Genomic DNA, 16,164 nt, shown 5'->3' on the forward strand with positions numbered 1-16,164 from the left:
ACCCCGGTTTCAATTTTCACAAGCTCAGCAAAGCTGATAGAGGAATGCACTCTCCGTGTGGCAGAACATACCTTTATTTATAGAGCTGTATTTTTAAAAGCCTTATTCTCCTTTGTTTTTGTTTCTCTCTTGTGTTTGTGAATTAGATTTAGAATAGAAAAGACCTCATTAAGTGATTTAATGTTCATCCCAGCAGGAATGAAGAAGGATGATTAAAAGGTTCAATTTTGACTAGAAGATAAGTTCAACCTGCCTGTAAGGGGTGGGTTAATCTCATACTCTATAATAACAGTAATTCAGGCTCCTGAAGTGCTTTTCCTGCTAATCTTAGACAGCTGTAGAAACGCTAGAGGGAGATAAATCCCCTGACATGCTTATGCTTTCCCTGTAAAATCACTTCTGGGTAGGAAGTGGGGCTGCTGAGTTCTGCCTATGCCAGACCTGTGCTGCTTTCAAATGTCTGTGCTTCTTGCCAGTCGCACTTTCTTGCAAGGTGGCTTCACTGTTTTCTTCTTGACCTAAGAAGAGCTGGAATTTGCTTTCACCCAGCAGTGGATGGACTACATATATTTTGTTTTTCATTTTTCTTCCAGAAACTGGTGGCATCTGCATTGCCCCACGGCCCTCAGAGGAGAAAGCTGAGATTGTTCCAGCTATGGCTATGAGACCTTTCTTTGGGATTGTGCCTGTGCTCATGGATGAAAATGTGAGTTGGAGCTGTGCTGGGTGCCCAAATGAGAAGCTGGTGTGTGTTTCTGCTTTAATCACCGTTTGGATGGCAAAGGACCAGGATCCAGAAGGATACTTGTTTCTCCTTAAAAATGGTAGAATAGATGAGCAATTTATATTTATATATAAATATATATATAGAGAGAGCATATCTCAGTTGTCTGTACAGATTTACCAACGGGGCATTGCAAGTATCTAGAAGAGTTGTTTGCATTTATTTTCTCCACTTGTGACCCTCCACTGGCAGTCTGCAGTGAGCAATAGGGTGACTCTTGCTGGATCAATGACACAGATGCTCTTTATTATTCCTCTTTTGTTCACCTGTTCATCCTTCCTGTGCTTGAACCTGCAGGGAGAGGTTATAGAGGGCAATGATGTGTCGGGTGCACTCTGCATTGCCCAGCCATGGCCTGGCATGGCAAGAACAATCCATGGAGATCACCAGCGCTTTATTGATGCCTATTTCAAAGCCTACCCAGGTAAGGAAAGTGCCAAGGGAAGGCAATTTCACTGCAGTATAAGCACACTGAATATTTTCAGCAGTACTTTCTGCTGTTTCTGTACCGTGGTGTCTTGGGGTGTTTGTCACAGGTTGCAAGCATACCCTGATGGTTTTAGGTAGTGTTGATCTTTCTAGCTGTCAAAAGGGATGTATTTTCTAGAAAACCTTAATGCCAAAGCTTTGAAGTCCAAGTACCTTTTCTCTGGAGCTTTGTATCTCACTTGGAAAAAGGCATATTGGATGGGAAATACCTCCTGCATCACTGAATCTTAAGCCTGTGTTACAACCTTCCTTTTTAAAATATGGTCAAGTTGTCTGGTAAATAACTAGAAGTGGCAGGGAAACATTTTTGGTAGGACATTCAACAAGACAACTGTCTTCACTCAGGAGAAGAAACTGAAAGGGATTTGAAAGCTACAGCGTAGGCAAGAATTAGACAGGCAATCCTGAAAATTGTACAAAATGAGCTGGATAATAAGAATGGGAAACTGGTGCAAGAAACTGAATGATCACATAGTCTCTTATTACTCACTACATTTGCATCTGATGTCTTGTTGATATTTAGTAGATAGTTGTTTACTTGATCTGGAAGGGCAGAAAACATGACTGAAAGTCACGAATAGGGTAATAATGGATCCTGGCAAGAACCACCTTGAGATTTCACAGCAGCAGCTGCCTGCTGCTTCTCAGATGTGCCACTGAAACAGTTCAGATCCAGACATGGGCTTGGTGAAGAGCCAACACAATCTGTGTTACAAGATGTTCCTCAGTGACCCTGGAGTTTCCAGGAAACCCTGGGCCTTTTCCAGTTTCCATCAAATGTTTTAGACCCTCCATCCTTATCATGGGGTGGTTTGGAGTTCTTAGCTAATCTGATTAGCAGTGTTTCTCCCACTTTTACGTGCTAGATGGTTACTGTTATCTGGGATCTGAATCTTCGTTAGCTGGGAGGGAAAATGGCTTTTCATCCATCCTAGTGTAAGTGATTAAAAAAAAACTGGCAGTGTTCCCATGTACAAAATGTAACAGAGCTGCTCCCTTTCAGCTGAACAGCTGTAGTTTTCCACTGTGTGCTGCCAGCAGCAGTTCTGAGCTTGACCAGTAGCCTGTGGCATGATGGCAAATGGCATTTGAAGTGGTTTTCCCTTAGTACTGTGTGCACCAAGAGGTGTGAGCACACAGCTGCTGTGCAGATGTAGCCATGCAAAGCCTAGAGAGATCAGAGAGCCCCTCTTGGTCCTGTAAATCCAGCTGAGCACGGCTGGGTTGTGTCGCTGGGCTGTCGAATGACAGCCACTGGTTGCTGCTGATTGCCTACAGTCTTGGCAGAGACCTGAACTTCACCATCTTGGTGCTATTCAGGTGCTTATTAGGAGCCAGCACAGCCCAGGTAGAGCAGAGGAGGGCAGGGATGGCAGAGGGAAGTGGGAAATGGTGGGAGGCAGGTCACACAGCTGCAAGCTTGTGAAGGCCTGCGAGCTGCCTGAAGCACCCTGCCCTAACTTGCCATCCTACAGCATGGTCTGTCCTGCACCAGAGCCCAAAAATGGCACACTTGCTGCTGCTGATCATCCCTGTGTCTTCGTTGCAGGTTACTACTTCACAGGGGATGGTGCTTACAGGAGCCAGAAAGGCTATTACCAGATAACAGGGCGCATGGATGATGTCATTAACATAAGTGGACACAGGCTGGGGACAGCAGAAATAGAAGATGCAATGGTAAGTTCCAAGCAGATGGAGGTCCCTTGACAGGGCATATCTGTGGGGTAGGGTAACCCTTTCAAAGCAGTTTTGTCTCTTGCATTTGAACCTCTGCCCCTGCATAGACACAGCTTGATGCACAATGAATAGCAAAGGTGCAAGAGGAAACAGCTCCCTTATTGAGGAGACAACAAATGAGCAAGTGAGGGGAGCCACACTGTGGGCAGTCCCTGCAACTGAGCTGTCAGAGCTGTGTTTCCTCTCAGTGATGCAGTTGGCATCTTGGATGCTGGTGGACACTTCATAAGTGTCTCTCCTATTTCTTCTTTCCCCTCTGCTGACCTCTGATTCCTAAACCCGTGGTTCTACTTATGAACTACCTGAGTATACCTGAGAATTCAGCAATGTTAAACATAAAGCAACACTGGTTTATGTCAGCTGCAAAGCTAGCCTGTCATTTTGAGAGAAAATAATATTATCTCTAGGAATTGAAAACAAAAAGTCCTCAGAGGGTTTATATTTAAAACTTGACCTGTGCATTTATTTCTATATTATGTGCCTTGTTTGCAAATGGCACTTAAATGTAACATCTGATGAACCTGAGTTGTGTTCACATGGAACACAGGATCCCTACTTTATCCTCTGTGAGTAATTCTTTTTGTCTGTGCAAGTTGCTGATCACAGCTATAGGATACAGTTCCTCTCACAATCTATGTATGTGTATACATGTGTAAAAGAAAATATATTTATATGCCTAGATTGCTCTATGATGTTTACTTTCATATTTTAATCTAATTTAAGGTAACATAATCCATTCTTGGGTGTGGGATGCAGATATATGTTTTTTTCTGGCCTGTGCGCTTCTTACTGCAGAAGAATGTTAAATTAAACTCTGTAGTGCAACAGAAGTAATCACTATTGTGTAGCATAGTAACAAAAATGCATTTGGGTTAGGGAATGAAGAAATATGATTCTTTCTGCCTTCTGATGTACTTTGGGCACGTATAAATGCAAGTCCAGTGTGGACTGTGATGTTGGCAACTTAACTTTTTACTTCTGCTGGCCACTGAGCACTGCAAGACCGGTTTTGCTTGTGATTTGGCAGTGGCCAGTTGCCATTTGAGACCACAGTCATGCACAAAGAAAGAGAAGGAGGGAAATCCAGCTTGGTGTGCAGTGGGCTTAGCAGTGCATGTAGGAGTAGTTATAAAAGCAGGGCCAGTACAGAGTTACTCCCTGAGATGTGGCTGTGGCCATGGTCACCAGCTGGCCCTGCAGCAGGAGGTTGGCATCCAGCTTTCCTGTTGTGCTTTCAGCAGGATCTGTCAAGGGGAGAGCAAGATATGGCAAGTTGTTTTGTTTGTAGAGCAACTGGCACAAAATCTGTAGGGCTTGAAGCAGTTCTGATTTGTGTGTTTTTGCTTGACTTTTTGTGAAGGCTGATCACCCTGAGGTCCCTGAGACAGCTGTGGTTGGATATCCACATAAGATCAAAGGAGAAGGTATGTGAAAAGCAGAGTCCTGACATGATATCTGCATATATTTCCCTTAAATTCTAACCCAGGCTGCATGTTAGGAGTTGAATAGGAGGGCAGTTGTCCTTAGGCTGACTGGCACTGCAGCCCCAAGAGACAAAGACAGCCATGAAAATAGCTACATGTTCCTAACCTGGGTGTTACTCCCTAAACTGCTTTCATACATTGTTTGTGTATATGGTAGAACTTCCTTTTATAGGATTGTGCTTAGAAATGTCCTTTGAACAGAATGGGAATAGCTGATTTACATTGGCCCACCTTTGATCACAGTAACACTTCGGTAATTTATGTTGACTTGTCATTGTCACTGACATCAGTCACAGGTGCCAAGAAAAGGCTGGGCCATCATTTGAGGGCTGCAGTCTGACTTGCTTTTGTAAAAAAGATCAATGTTTTTCTTGTCACTCTCCAGATTGTGCATAGGAATGATTTGAAACTTTCCTTGGCATACAAATGAGCATCCTTGGTCTTTCCAGACCAAGTATCTTTCCAGTATCTAATACGATGTTTGTGGCTTCTGCTCATTTGTCTTCCAGGTGCCTTTGCTTTCATAGTGCTAAAGGAGCAGACAGCTCATGTAGACCATATCAAAGAAGAGCTCAAAACCATAGTGGCTTCCAAGATAGCAAAGTATGCTGTGCCTGACCACATTCTGGTAAGTGGGAGACTGAAACTGGTACCAGCAACAGGAAATGGTCACATTGAGTGACCCTTACCCTTGAGCAACCCTGCAGTGCTGCTGTTGTCCTGCTCTGGCAGGATAAAGAGGCAGGAAAACAGAACTGGCTGGAGGGATCCAGGGAGGGGAGGGCAGGTGCAGTGATCTGTCTGCATGTGAGAGAGGCACTGAGAGGCGGTGATGCTGCCCAGCTAGCTTGCAGTGATAATTAGCATCAACGTCAGACCTCAAAGCACACTGACTGTTTCTGTTGCACAACAGGCTTGGTCCTGGAAGCACTGATGAACTCCAAACTCTGTCTCAAGCCTCCTCACCTTTCAGCAGCACCTTTCCCTTTATATGTTAGGGGAGAATTCACAAAGCTGCTCCTTAGCTGTCCCCCAAGGTCTGCCTGCATCCATTTCTCTCTTCTTGGAGGCAGTGACTAGATACTTCTTGGAGGGGCTCTGCTTTAGCCACATGCATGTAAGGTGGACACCAAGGCACAGGCAACAGAATACAACAGGAGCAGCCAAGAGTGGCTCCTTCAACTTGGAACAGCCCAGGATATCCTCAGTGGATTGGAGAAGTTTCCAGAACTTGCAGGTGTGCAAAGGAATGCCTTCATTTCCCTGTGTTTTGGGGTAGTCCTGCAGAGAAGTCCTCTAACTCTTTCCTTGCATGTCAGTTGATGCTATAGAATTTTGTAGCCTACTGGCCTGATTGTGTAGCAAAATGTGAGACCTGTTGGTGTCTCTGCTCAGTGGCTGAGAACTCTTCATCATGCTCACATTTATGCTAAAGCCTTTGAATTTGCTGCTGAGTCCATCCCAGGAAGCATAGCCAAGGCATTTAAGGTTGTTCTGGTTATGAAGGAAGGTGTGTAGGTTGACAGATACCAGGCAGAGAGAAACATCAGCAGACTGGAGATATCCCTTGAGTAGGAGACCCTGCAGCTGATGTGCAGAATTGTTTTGCTTTGTATTCCTACTCTGTAAAGCTGAAAATATATATATTTCTGTCTGTTCTGGTAATGCGTTGAGATTTGTGTCACCATTTGTGCCTAAGTTTTCATGTGTAATTAGATTGTACTAATTAACAGGATATTCAGGACCTGATTCCTAAAAGAGCTGTGCATCCTGCAGCACGCAGTCTGGACATGGCAATGGGGAACAAAGTCCACTTAAAATAAGAATAAAATGTATGGCTAGTGACACTCCTTTCCTTGGACGTAATCTAGTGTGCTCCACGATCTATTTCCTAGGAGCCTCAAAGGAGCTGTGGCCATGAAATAGTGTGCCAGGCTTAGGATAGTCCAGCCAGATTTCCTTGTGGTTTCCAGCAGGACTCAAGTTCTGTTAAAGGTGCATCCTTCCCTTCTTTGCAGGTGGTAAAGCGCCTCCCTAAAACCCGATCGGGGAAGATTGTGAGAAGGCTGCTGAGGAAAGTAGTCACTGAACAATCAAGCAACATGGGAGATGTCACCACACTTGATGATCCAAGTGTTGTCAAGGAGATACTGGATGCTTACCAGAAATACAAGAAGAGTTCCTCATAACAGGCGGCTCTGGAATTTCTCTCCTTCAGAAATGTGGAAGGTTTCAAATAACCAGGCAAACAACATAGTTCTCTCTTGGTGATTTTTTAAAAAACTGTTTCCTTCTAGGGGAACAAGATTTTCCACCCCACGACATTTTTTAAGATGGCACAGGGCTAGAAGCAGTCTGCAGTTTTCCACCGTCAGTGAACTCCTTTTCCTTGCACTCAGGGCTGTTGTAGAGCAAATGTTGGTGGTTTCCATGAGCTATGCTGAAATTTAACATGAGCTAAAGCAAGATGCAGATGCTCTTTTGAATGTTCCTCTTTTTAATGTTACTGTACAGGGAAATGTTTTTTACACAATACTTCTTGCTGTTTTAAAAGAAGTCCTGGAAAACACTTCTTCAATCTTTTTCCTTCAGCTCGGAGTCTAAGCAGCTGTATTTCACTGCAACTGTGGTGTCTTTTCAGCAATTCTGGGTATTCTAGTAGATGTTTCATATGCATTACTAGGAACATGAGAAGGACATGGCTAGTCTGATAATTCTTCCTTGACTTTACCCGTTATTGTAATATCTCCTTTGGCTTTCCTCATATGGATTTGTTCCTACCACCATGTGTCCTGGGACTTCCCAGAGATGGTGAGCCTGTGACCCTTCATGTCCCACCTAGGTAACCCAGCACCAGCACCTGCAGCTGCAAAAAAGAGCCACAAAGCCCATGACTGGACTTCCTACATATCCTCAGTGCATTGCTGTCATGCTGATTTACCAAAGAGTTAAGTGCCATGTAGGTACCCACAAACTGCACAGGACACTAAAAAAAAGTGCCTCTTGCCTTTTCGAAAGTGATAGCAGCATTCCAGACCAGCAACCTCAGAATAGAACAGCAGCGAAGAGCAGCCTTTGTCTTTCCTATGCTTTCAAAATTGCAATTAATGTAGTCAGTGTTTTATTTCTGGATTCATTTTATCATGACCACATTCCATTTGAAGCACGCCTTACATTTGGGCTGTACAGAAGAATTTGCTAGTAGTAAATTCCTGAATTTAATTGGAGCAACACTGCTTTTTCCAGAAGGACAATTTGTGCACCTAACTGGAGGCAGGAGAAGCAGGAAGGAAATGGGTAGGTGATCTGTAGGACTGGGAAAGGTGTGGGGAGTTTTTTGGCCAGCAGAGATTCTGGTACCACAATGGGAAGCAAGGTGCTTGAAGTATGATATGTTCTCAAAGACAGGTATGTTGTCTTAGATCCCAGAGTTCCTCCGAGGACACCAGCTGCATTTGCTTTTTTAAAAAAAAATATTTTAAATGTCTCTAGGGACTGAATAATACAGTAAGGAATACATGCTTTGTTAAATATCCCATCCTTCTGACTGAAATGCATTTTACATAAAGTAAGTAGACACCCTGTAGACTTTCTGGGAAGCTGAAAATCAGAAGGTTTGAAGGTTTTACAGGATGTTGATATTTTAGGAGATAGAGACTACTTTATTGCCATTGCAATAGAAAGAAAAAACAAAACCCAACCTGCTTCCTTAAGTAATTTTCAGGTGGGAAGCAGACAAGAGTTAATGTTTTTGACAGAAAAAGTACACTCACTTGTTTAAACAAGTTGTCTCCACACAGTCTGAAATAAGTGTGGAGGAAGAAAATTACTTTTGAACAAGATTACACACTTTCCTTTTAATCAAGAAAGCATTTCTTATATTATGAACATAGAACTTGTCTTGTTGACTTGAAATTTCCCTGTGTGTTGTCCCAGTGGACACAGACCCATGATTTAATTCATCTGAACTGTCTCACAAACACTGTCTGTGAGGAGCAATGTGCTTTGGTGCATTTGGACATTTGTCATTCAATTCCTCTGCTCAGGAAAAATGAGAGATGGGTGTACTCCCTCACCTGCATCCCTGTTGTCTCAGCTTGCATGGGCTTAGGGACTATGGCTGCCAGGGAGGTTCCAGGATAACTGGAACTTCCAGGAAGCTGCAGAAGCAGAATAAATTCGCAGCTGTGGTGAAGACAGGAAGTTGTGGATGTCCCATCCCTGAAAATGTGAAGGCCAGACTGGATGGAGCTGTGAGCAGCCTGGTCTAGTGGAAGGTGTCCCTGCCCATGGCAAGGGGGTTTAACTAGATGATTCTTGAGGTCCTTTCCATACAAACCTCATTTACACAGCTGACCTGTGGTGCTTGGGATGCCCGTCTGCTCAGAGGCCTGCTTAGGGTATTCCAAGAGAGCACGTGGTGCTGCTGTGCTGCCCACATGGTGTTCTGCAGTGGACACAGCTTGTGCTGGGCAGCCTCAGTCTCTGGGTAAAACTGCACTTCTGCCAGTGTGCCAGCATTGGCTCTTGGAGCTGACAGCCTGTGCCTAGCCCATGCAATGGCACCCTGAGTCTGATAGAAGCAGAGCTAGGCAGGGCTTGGAAAGAGCACTTCTTATGAAAAGAAGGATACTGAGCTTTACTGAGTAGGCTACTTGTAGAAAGCTTTAAATTGAAATTGAAATTTTACATTTTCCTTCCAGAGTTTACAGTTTCCGTCCAGAGAAGTCCCCATTTCTTCTTTCTACCCACTATGTCTGCTAGCTGCAGCAGTTGTTCCTTCACTGCAAGCTTGAGTTGATCTTTGCATTTTCATCAGCAACAGCACTGGTGTATGGTGACAGTGCTTTCTACTTCATATGCAGCAGGCTTGTGGCTCAGGGAGGGATTCAGCCCACAGAATTGGAACTGGTTTCCTCAGTACCTGAAATGCCAGGAAGGAGGAAGTTTCTGAGGTACCCAGAAACTTAGCAAGGCTCTTAAGACAAGCTGATCTTCACCAGTCAGTGGTCAGATATCAGTGGGATTGTGGGACAAACCTGGGGGCAAGTGCTTCATTTAGAAAAGCAGAGTTGTTGAATTTTTCTAAACCTTTGTGTGCTCATGAGTGATGTATGGGTTGTTTGTCAGATTGCCTTTGTAGCTTCATTAAAAGAAATACAAAGTTAATTTTACCTGTTGCCATTTATTGCAAAGGGCCAGTATGCTTTTGTTTCCCCACTCAGTTTGCCAGTAAGACCTGGTCATGGTGCTTTTCCCCCAGGTGGAGACACAGACCATGATTTTTCCAGTTTTGTAAAGGGAAAGCTCCATCTGTCTAGAAGTATTGTGCAGTCTAGTGTTAAGCCTTTAATTGAATTTTGTTTACTTGTAATCATGCTTTAAACACATTTCTTGTCCTTTACCACAACCAGTGTCTTCATTGATCTCTATATTCATATTTTCAGTAAAGGAAGTAGGTGTGATGGATTGGCTTTCCATTGTAGGTGTCAGACTTTCTATCCTGTCAAGGAGCTGGGACTTTCTCAGTACTCTGAATTTTCAAAGAAAGGCAAAGGAGTTTGAGATCAGAATGAATTGTGATCCAAATTGCTGTTTTGCTTTGCTCCTTTTCTCTAAGCAGTAGCTCAGAGGAAATGAGTTAATACCAGAAAACTGCCACTGCAAAAAAGAGCAAAGTTGAAGAACGTTTGGATGTCAATAAGCTGCACGTCTCCTATAAATCCTGAGATCCCACTGCTTTACACTTTTTCCTGTGTGATGCAAATAGAGAATAAGGAGTGGGAATATTTAATTACTATTAGTTGATTATGGATAGTTCAGCTCTTTGCTTTGTGCATACCTTGCACAAGTAGAAAAGGAGTGAAAGCAGGGTGTGTGTGGGCAACATGAGAGACACAGCATTGTGTAGAAAGTGTATAGCTGTTCTAGAGTCATGCAGATGAGAAGGAATTTCTTTCCAGGTGCCTTGGATCATTTGTAAGTGACAGAAAACTCATCCTCTGCAGAACGTCTTGACCATTAAGAAGTGAGAAAGACTGAGTTTCACCCTCTGCCTACCCCGTGGATAAAACAATAGGTATAATGAGGGGATGAACACCGTTTGCCTTCTATCTCCAGCAGCTGCTTTTGGAAAGGTTCCAGTGCCACTCCTAGCTCTTGCAACCCTCTGGCAAGTCACAGAAAGGACTAGACAGAAAAGCAGGTGTCCATCTCCTCACTTTGTCTCTCAATGTTACAGCTGCTCTGATCTATTTACTGATAATTTACTGGTAAAAATGGAGACTGTTTTCTAGTCTAACACAATTATATTTAAGGGCTGTCTCTGTGACCAATTAAAGCCACAGAAATTGATTTCAGCAACAGGTTTCTGTTTTTAAATTACGCAGGAACAGATGATCCTTTTCCACCTTGTCCAGTTCTGGACAGGGAATTGTCTTCTGGCTGACTCTAGAGGTGAAGCATGTTTTTCATGGCAGTGACCCCAGTCCTGTTTTGTCTGGGATAGAAGGATTTGGGGACATAACCACCTTTTGCAGTGGAAATTATCATGGCTATGCAAAAGTTACCAACCTACAAACAGTGGCAATAAAATCTGCTGTGGCAGATCATTCTTACTCTTGCTTCTATTTCTCTATAGCTGTTGTGTATCTGCCTTGACTCCTGGTGTCTGAGATGACAGCTTACTTTGGCTTTTGGGTATGTTGTGGCTGGGAGAGTAGAACCCAGTGCTTTTTAGTGTTCATCCTGCGCATGGCATGCAGAAGACTCAAATTTCTTTTTATACCAATTGAATTTTGGGGATGTGATTTTACTTTTCTCTGCAGAAGACCAAGGTCGTCTGCATTCCCAAGAATGACAACCTCACAGCAGTTAGACGGGGTCATGGAATAGAGGTCCCAAGGTTCTGGGGTGAGCTGGTTATTCATGAAAGTGGATGTCCTAAGGGATCAGTGCTGCCAACCTCATTTACAGCTGCTGGGCCTTTCGCCTGAACTCAGGCACAGCACAGAGAAAAGGCCCCCGTGCCATGCCTCCCTTTCCTGGCTAGAGACCCTCTCTGTGGAAAGCCCACACATTTTGTTACTACGCAAGATGCCAGATAGCCTTTCACATTCCTTGGCAGCAGGCAGCTGGGGGGCTCCCTTGTTCCAGCCAGCCCTTGTCTATTGAGCTGCTCCTGTTGAAAAAGGGTTTTTTTAGAGTTAACAAATCCATGGTTCCACTCTTGGCAGGGACACCAGGATCCTTCCTATGGCACCAAGGCAAAGAAGATAGAAAAATCAATACATTGTATTACCCAGAGGCCAAGAAAGGAGCAGAAGGGATGTTCTGGGAGCCTGTGGGCTGACAGGGACAGAGACGTGGGTGTCACACTTGCATCTGGGTTAATTTGTACAAGCGGCTGAAGGGGATAAGTTAACAAAGCCTGGCACCTTTGGCAGTTCCCAGGCCCTGACAGCGGTTCCAGGAAGCAGCAATTGGTGATTGGCCACCTGAATTCCAGAGACCCGGGCCTTTCTGCCTGCCCTTCTCCCCAGGGTGCCTTTCCCCACCACTTGCCTGCTTGCCTGCTCAGGGGAAATGCATTCTGTGCTGCCCTTCAGTGCCACCCCTCCCTGCTGCCCCAGGAATGAAGGGATGAAAGAAATGCTCCGATGATGACGATGACAACAACAAAACTATTTATTTTTGACAGCAAATGAACACCTGCCGCCCTCCAACCCGCTCAGACTGGCAGGCTGAGCGGTGCCATTTGCATGGCATAAGGTGCTGGCAGCCTGGGGAGAGAAACCAGAGAGCCACAGTCAGTCACAGAAGGCTCCTGTCCCCCCTGTTCCACCATGGCCTGTGCCCAGGCCAGGCTGCTGGCTGTGCTCAGAGCCCAAACATCCCAACCCATTCTCTGTTTTCAGAGAAGAGCAGCGTGGCAGGACACATTCCACCTCCTCCGCTTCAGCATGGCACAGCAACCTCCTCAGCAGCTGCAAGAGCAGGATGCTCGTGTGCCCACTGCTGTCTGTCCAAAGCCTTTCTGCCAGCTGAGCTGTGGAGCCGGGTACCCACCTCTGGAGACCTGCCAGGAGAGGAGCTGATCCCTCACAAGGTCCTCATCCTTCTTGAAGGAGATGTCCCCGCAGACTGTGGCCCCCCCGGAGAAGCGCTGGCACTGGACACACTCCACGGACGGTGCAGGCGCTTCCCTGTCCAATCCTGGCACACTTCCCAGGAAGTGTAATCTTCCTGGGAAAAGCAAGGAACAATTGCATGAAAGTCAATTCAAAACAAGACAAGAAAATGTATCAAAGGTTATCACTGTATCACAGGCCTGGGGAGGGTCTGACCACTCCATGTGAGAATTAAATCTCTCTATGGGTGGGGAAAAACTCCACCTTTCTTGCCTGTAAACCCACCCCTTCCTCAAGGGCCCGCAAAGCAGACCAGCTGGGGCATGGCTTCGGAATCCATCCCCCTCTGCTGCCCCCCATCCACATGGATGGATGCTTCTCTCAGGCTGGCTGCCCCAGTTCCAGCCTGCACCAGGCTGGCTGGCAGAAGCTGTCAGCAAGGCCAGGAGCTGACTCCCTTTCCACAACATCCATGCCCTGTCCCGCCAAAAAGCAGCTTGGTGGCCAGCAGAAAAATTAATATTCCCCACTTCCGCCGAGCAGGGAACCTCTGGTGCGTGGCTAGGCTGAGCTCTGCCATGCCTGGAAGCACGAGCATCCCCCTGTCCCTCCACCGGCTGGGGACTCATCTTGATTTCATCGGGGCACAGAGAGTGTCCTCCAGGAAGGGAACGCATCCAAAGCCAATCGGCTTTGCCCTGCCAGCAGCCAGCTCGAGGATGCTGTTCCCAGCTCCACATTGTGCTCCAGAAGAACACACCAGCTGTGCCTCAGCTTGTGGGGACATCACGATGCCATTGAGCTGCAGGGGGATGCTTCCCCTTTTCCAGTCCAGGGCAACTTCACCGCACTGCCACCTATTCTCCAATAGGACAGGGAGCACTGAGCCACTCCTTCCACAACTCGCTGGGGACCAGTGGAAGCATCTCCTCAGCTGCGCTCTCTCCTCCATTCTGCAGACGCAGGGAAACGCTCTGGGGTTTTCTTCCAGCACCACAAGACACGTGCAGCTGGTACTTGCTGGGCTTCTGGCTCCGACTGTGCAGAGGGATGGATCTCAGCTGTCTCCTGGGCCACGTGGGGGTCCTGCAGCCAAGAATGCTCAAAAAGGCCTTCCAAGGATGGCCTGTCTGTGGGCTCCATGGATAAACACTACCTGACAAGGTGCTGGCACTCTGCAGAGACAAACCAGAAGCCGCTGGTCAGCGGACAAGGTTCCTCTCCATGCTCTCCCGGATTCAACGGTGCCCAGGCCACACTAGGAGTGCTTGGAGCTGCACCCAAAAGCTTCCCATCGATCCTCCCTTCTGCAGGAGAGCAGCACAGAGGCACACGTGCCACCTCCTCCAGCTAAGCCCAAGAGATCAACCTCCTTGCTAACTGCAAGAGCAGGACATTTATGTGCCAGCTGCCATCTCCCAACCCCGTCTTTCCTCCCGTGCCTTGAATGAGCATCTCCAGCTTGAGACACAGGGTGGGAAGAAAAGCTGGCCCCGGATGATGTTGTCATTGCTGTGGAAAGGAAGGTGCCCACAGACCAGGTCATAGAGCAGGATACTCAGGGACCAGATGGTGCCTGGCTGGCCACGGCAGCTGCCGAAGTGGCTCCACTCCGGTGGGCTGTACTCCGGTGTTCCTATGGGACATGGGCGCAGCTCATCAGGCCGATGCTGCTCCCTCCCTCCCTCCCAGCCAGCTCCCGTTCCACAAGAGCCAGCCCCTGCCCCGCTGAAAAGCAACTTGGCTGCAGCCGGCTGAAGGAGGATTCCCCCTCTCTCTCTCCCTCTTCCCCATGCCAGCAAAGGGGGGGAACCTCCGCTGGGCCCTGGCTTTGGGCTCACCTGACATGTGGGTGTAGAACGTGTCCTGGAGGATCATGCCGCACCTGAAGTCGATGGGCTTCACCTTGCCGGTGGCCAGGTCGACGAGGAGGTTCTCAGCCTCGATGTTGCGGTGCAGGATGCCGCGGCAGGCGCGGTGCCGCATGGCCTCCAGCACCTGGCGGAACAGCCCCCACGCCACGGGCTCCATCAGGAACCCCTGCTTGGCCAGGAAGTACCAGAGGTCCTGACAGCACTCCGGATGCTCCGTGACCAGCGTGAAGCCATCGGGCAGCTCGAACCAGTCCAGGAGCCGCACAACGCTGCGGAAGCCAGGGCACAACACCAGCCAGGGCAGCGCCAGCTCCAGGGGCACAAGGGCTGGGGGCAGAGTGGCTAGAAAGCTACCCAGCAGAAGAGGACCTGGGGGTGCTGGTTGGCAGTGGCTGAATGTGAGCCAGTGTGTGCCCAGGTGGCCAAGAAGGCCAATAACATCCCGTCCTGGGATATGCTTTAGTGGTGGCCTTGGCAGTGTTAGCGGTCTCAGGTTATTGGAAAGACTCTATGATCTTAAAGGTCTTTTCCAATGGAAACAGTTCTGCAATTCTAAACCTCCATTCCTGCTTTTGAAGGATGCAGTCCCAAATAGGCCTGCATTTGTGTTTTTAAGGAAATGAGCATTGACCTCTCCTTGAAAGTAATAGGAATCATTTAAATGTTAATGCTCTCAAAACACTTTTATTCCTTGATCTTAAGCTGTGTGTTTGAATTGAGGTGCTTTTGTACAGAAAGGTTGGACCATGAGATAAATGCAGTCAATTTAGCTGCAAGGGCACTTGTTTAATCTGATTTTCTGCTTTTTTTTCCCCATGGGTGGCAGGTTTGGGAGTATTTGTCTTGTGCTTTGACTTCTGGCTCAGACTTGCTCATGGATGTGTTGTAAAATCTTATATACCCCTTTGTACTGAAAAATACTTGCAGACTGGTGGGAATTGCTAGAGACAAGGCTTACAAACCAGTCCCCAGTATGATTATCCCAGTGTCCCTGCACAAATCCAGGTACGCTTGTATTAAAAAGGAGCAAACTATTCTAATTCCCCTGCATCCTCCCCTTTTTAAAAAATTTTTTGTAGCTCTTGGGCCAAGCACTCTTGCCATTCCAGCTGTTTGTTACCAACTGTGTGAAGTGATGTTGCTGCTGTAGCAGCAGCCTGAGTTCAGTGGGAACAGCTCCAAAGCACTGGGTCCCACAGCAGTGGGCACAGTGAGAGACTTGCCTCTGCTGCCATGGCCATCCAGCCATGGGGAGAGCAGCTGCTGGGGCTTGCCCCGTTCTGCCAACAGCAGTCTGCCTCCAACATGTGGACTGTATGGCCATGATTTTGCCGGAATGTGGAAAATGCATCTTTTGAACGTATTTGATGGTATCTGACATCACCTGACTGGGAAACGCTCTGAGTATAGTTTTGATTTTTCAGGGACAGTCAAAATGAGAATTGTTCTGAGACAGGTGTTGTAATGTTGGGTTTGGGTGTGTCTGCAGGAAAGAAAGCAGGAATAAAGCCCTGCCACAACGAAGGAGAACTTTGCATGGCCAATTTACACCCTACAGATACATTTATTGTATCAGCACACAGAACACTGGGGGCATCTAATGCAGAGTGCAAAGCCTCTTTGAATAGATAGGAGAGATGAGACTTGAAGAAATAATATTGCAGATG

The 16,164-nt window shown here is 46.8% G+C and overlaps 1 protein-coding gene across 3 annotated transcripts in view; it reads left to right on the forward strand.

Moving 5' to 3' along the window:
• Nucleotides 1-9,663, forward strand: part of ACSS1 (acyl-CoA synthetase short chain family member 1) — a 30,964-nt gene extending 21,301 nt beyond the window's left edge. For 2 of the 3 annotated variants that reach the window (XM_053973450.1, XM_053973452.1), the window contains exons 9-14: nt 594-706; nt 1,082-1,208; nt 2,823-2,950; nt 4,371-4,434; nt 5,004-5,122; nt 6,513-9,663. In XM_053973450.1, the coding sequence (XP_053829425.1) occupies nt 594-706; nt 1,082-1,208; nt 2,823-2,950; nt 4,371-4,434; nt 5,004-5,122; nt 6,513-6,683 (722 nt within the window). In that variant the 3' untranslated portion in view covers nt 6,684-9,663. Of the gene's footprint in view, nt 1-593; nt 707-1,081; nt 1,209-2,822; nt 2,951-4,370; nt 4,435-5,003; nt 5,123-5,407; nt 5,563-6,512 lie in introns of those variants that run through there. The other variant, XM_053973453.1, reaches the window with a different exon arrangement.
• The last annotated feature ends 6,501 nt before the right edge of the window (nt 9,664-16,164 follow it).

This window comes from Vidua macroura, chromosome 3 (genome assembly GCF_024509145.1).
Source record: "Vidua macroura isolate BioBank_ID:100142 chromosome 3, ASM2450914v1, whole genome shotgun sequence".
Classification (NCBI taxonomy): Eukaryota; Metazoa; Chordata; class Aves; order Passeriformes; family Viduidae; genus Vidua; species Vidua macroura.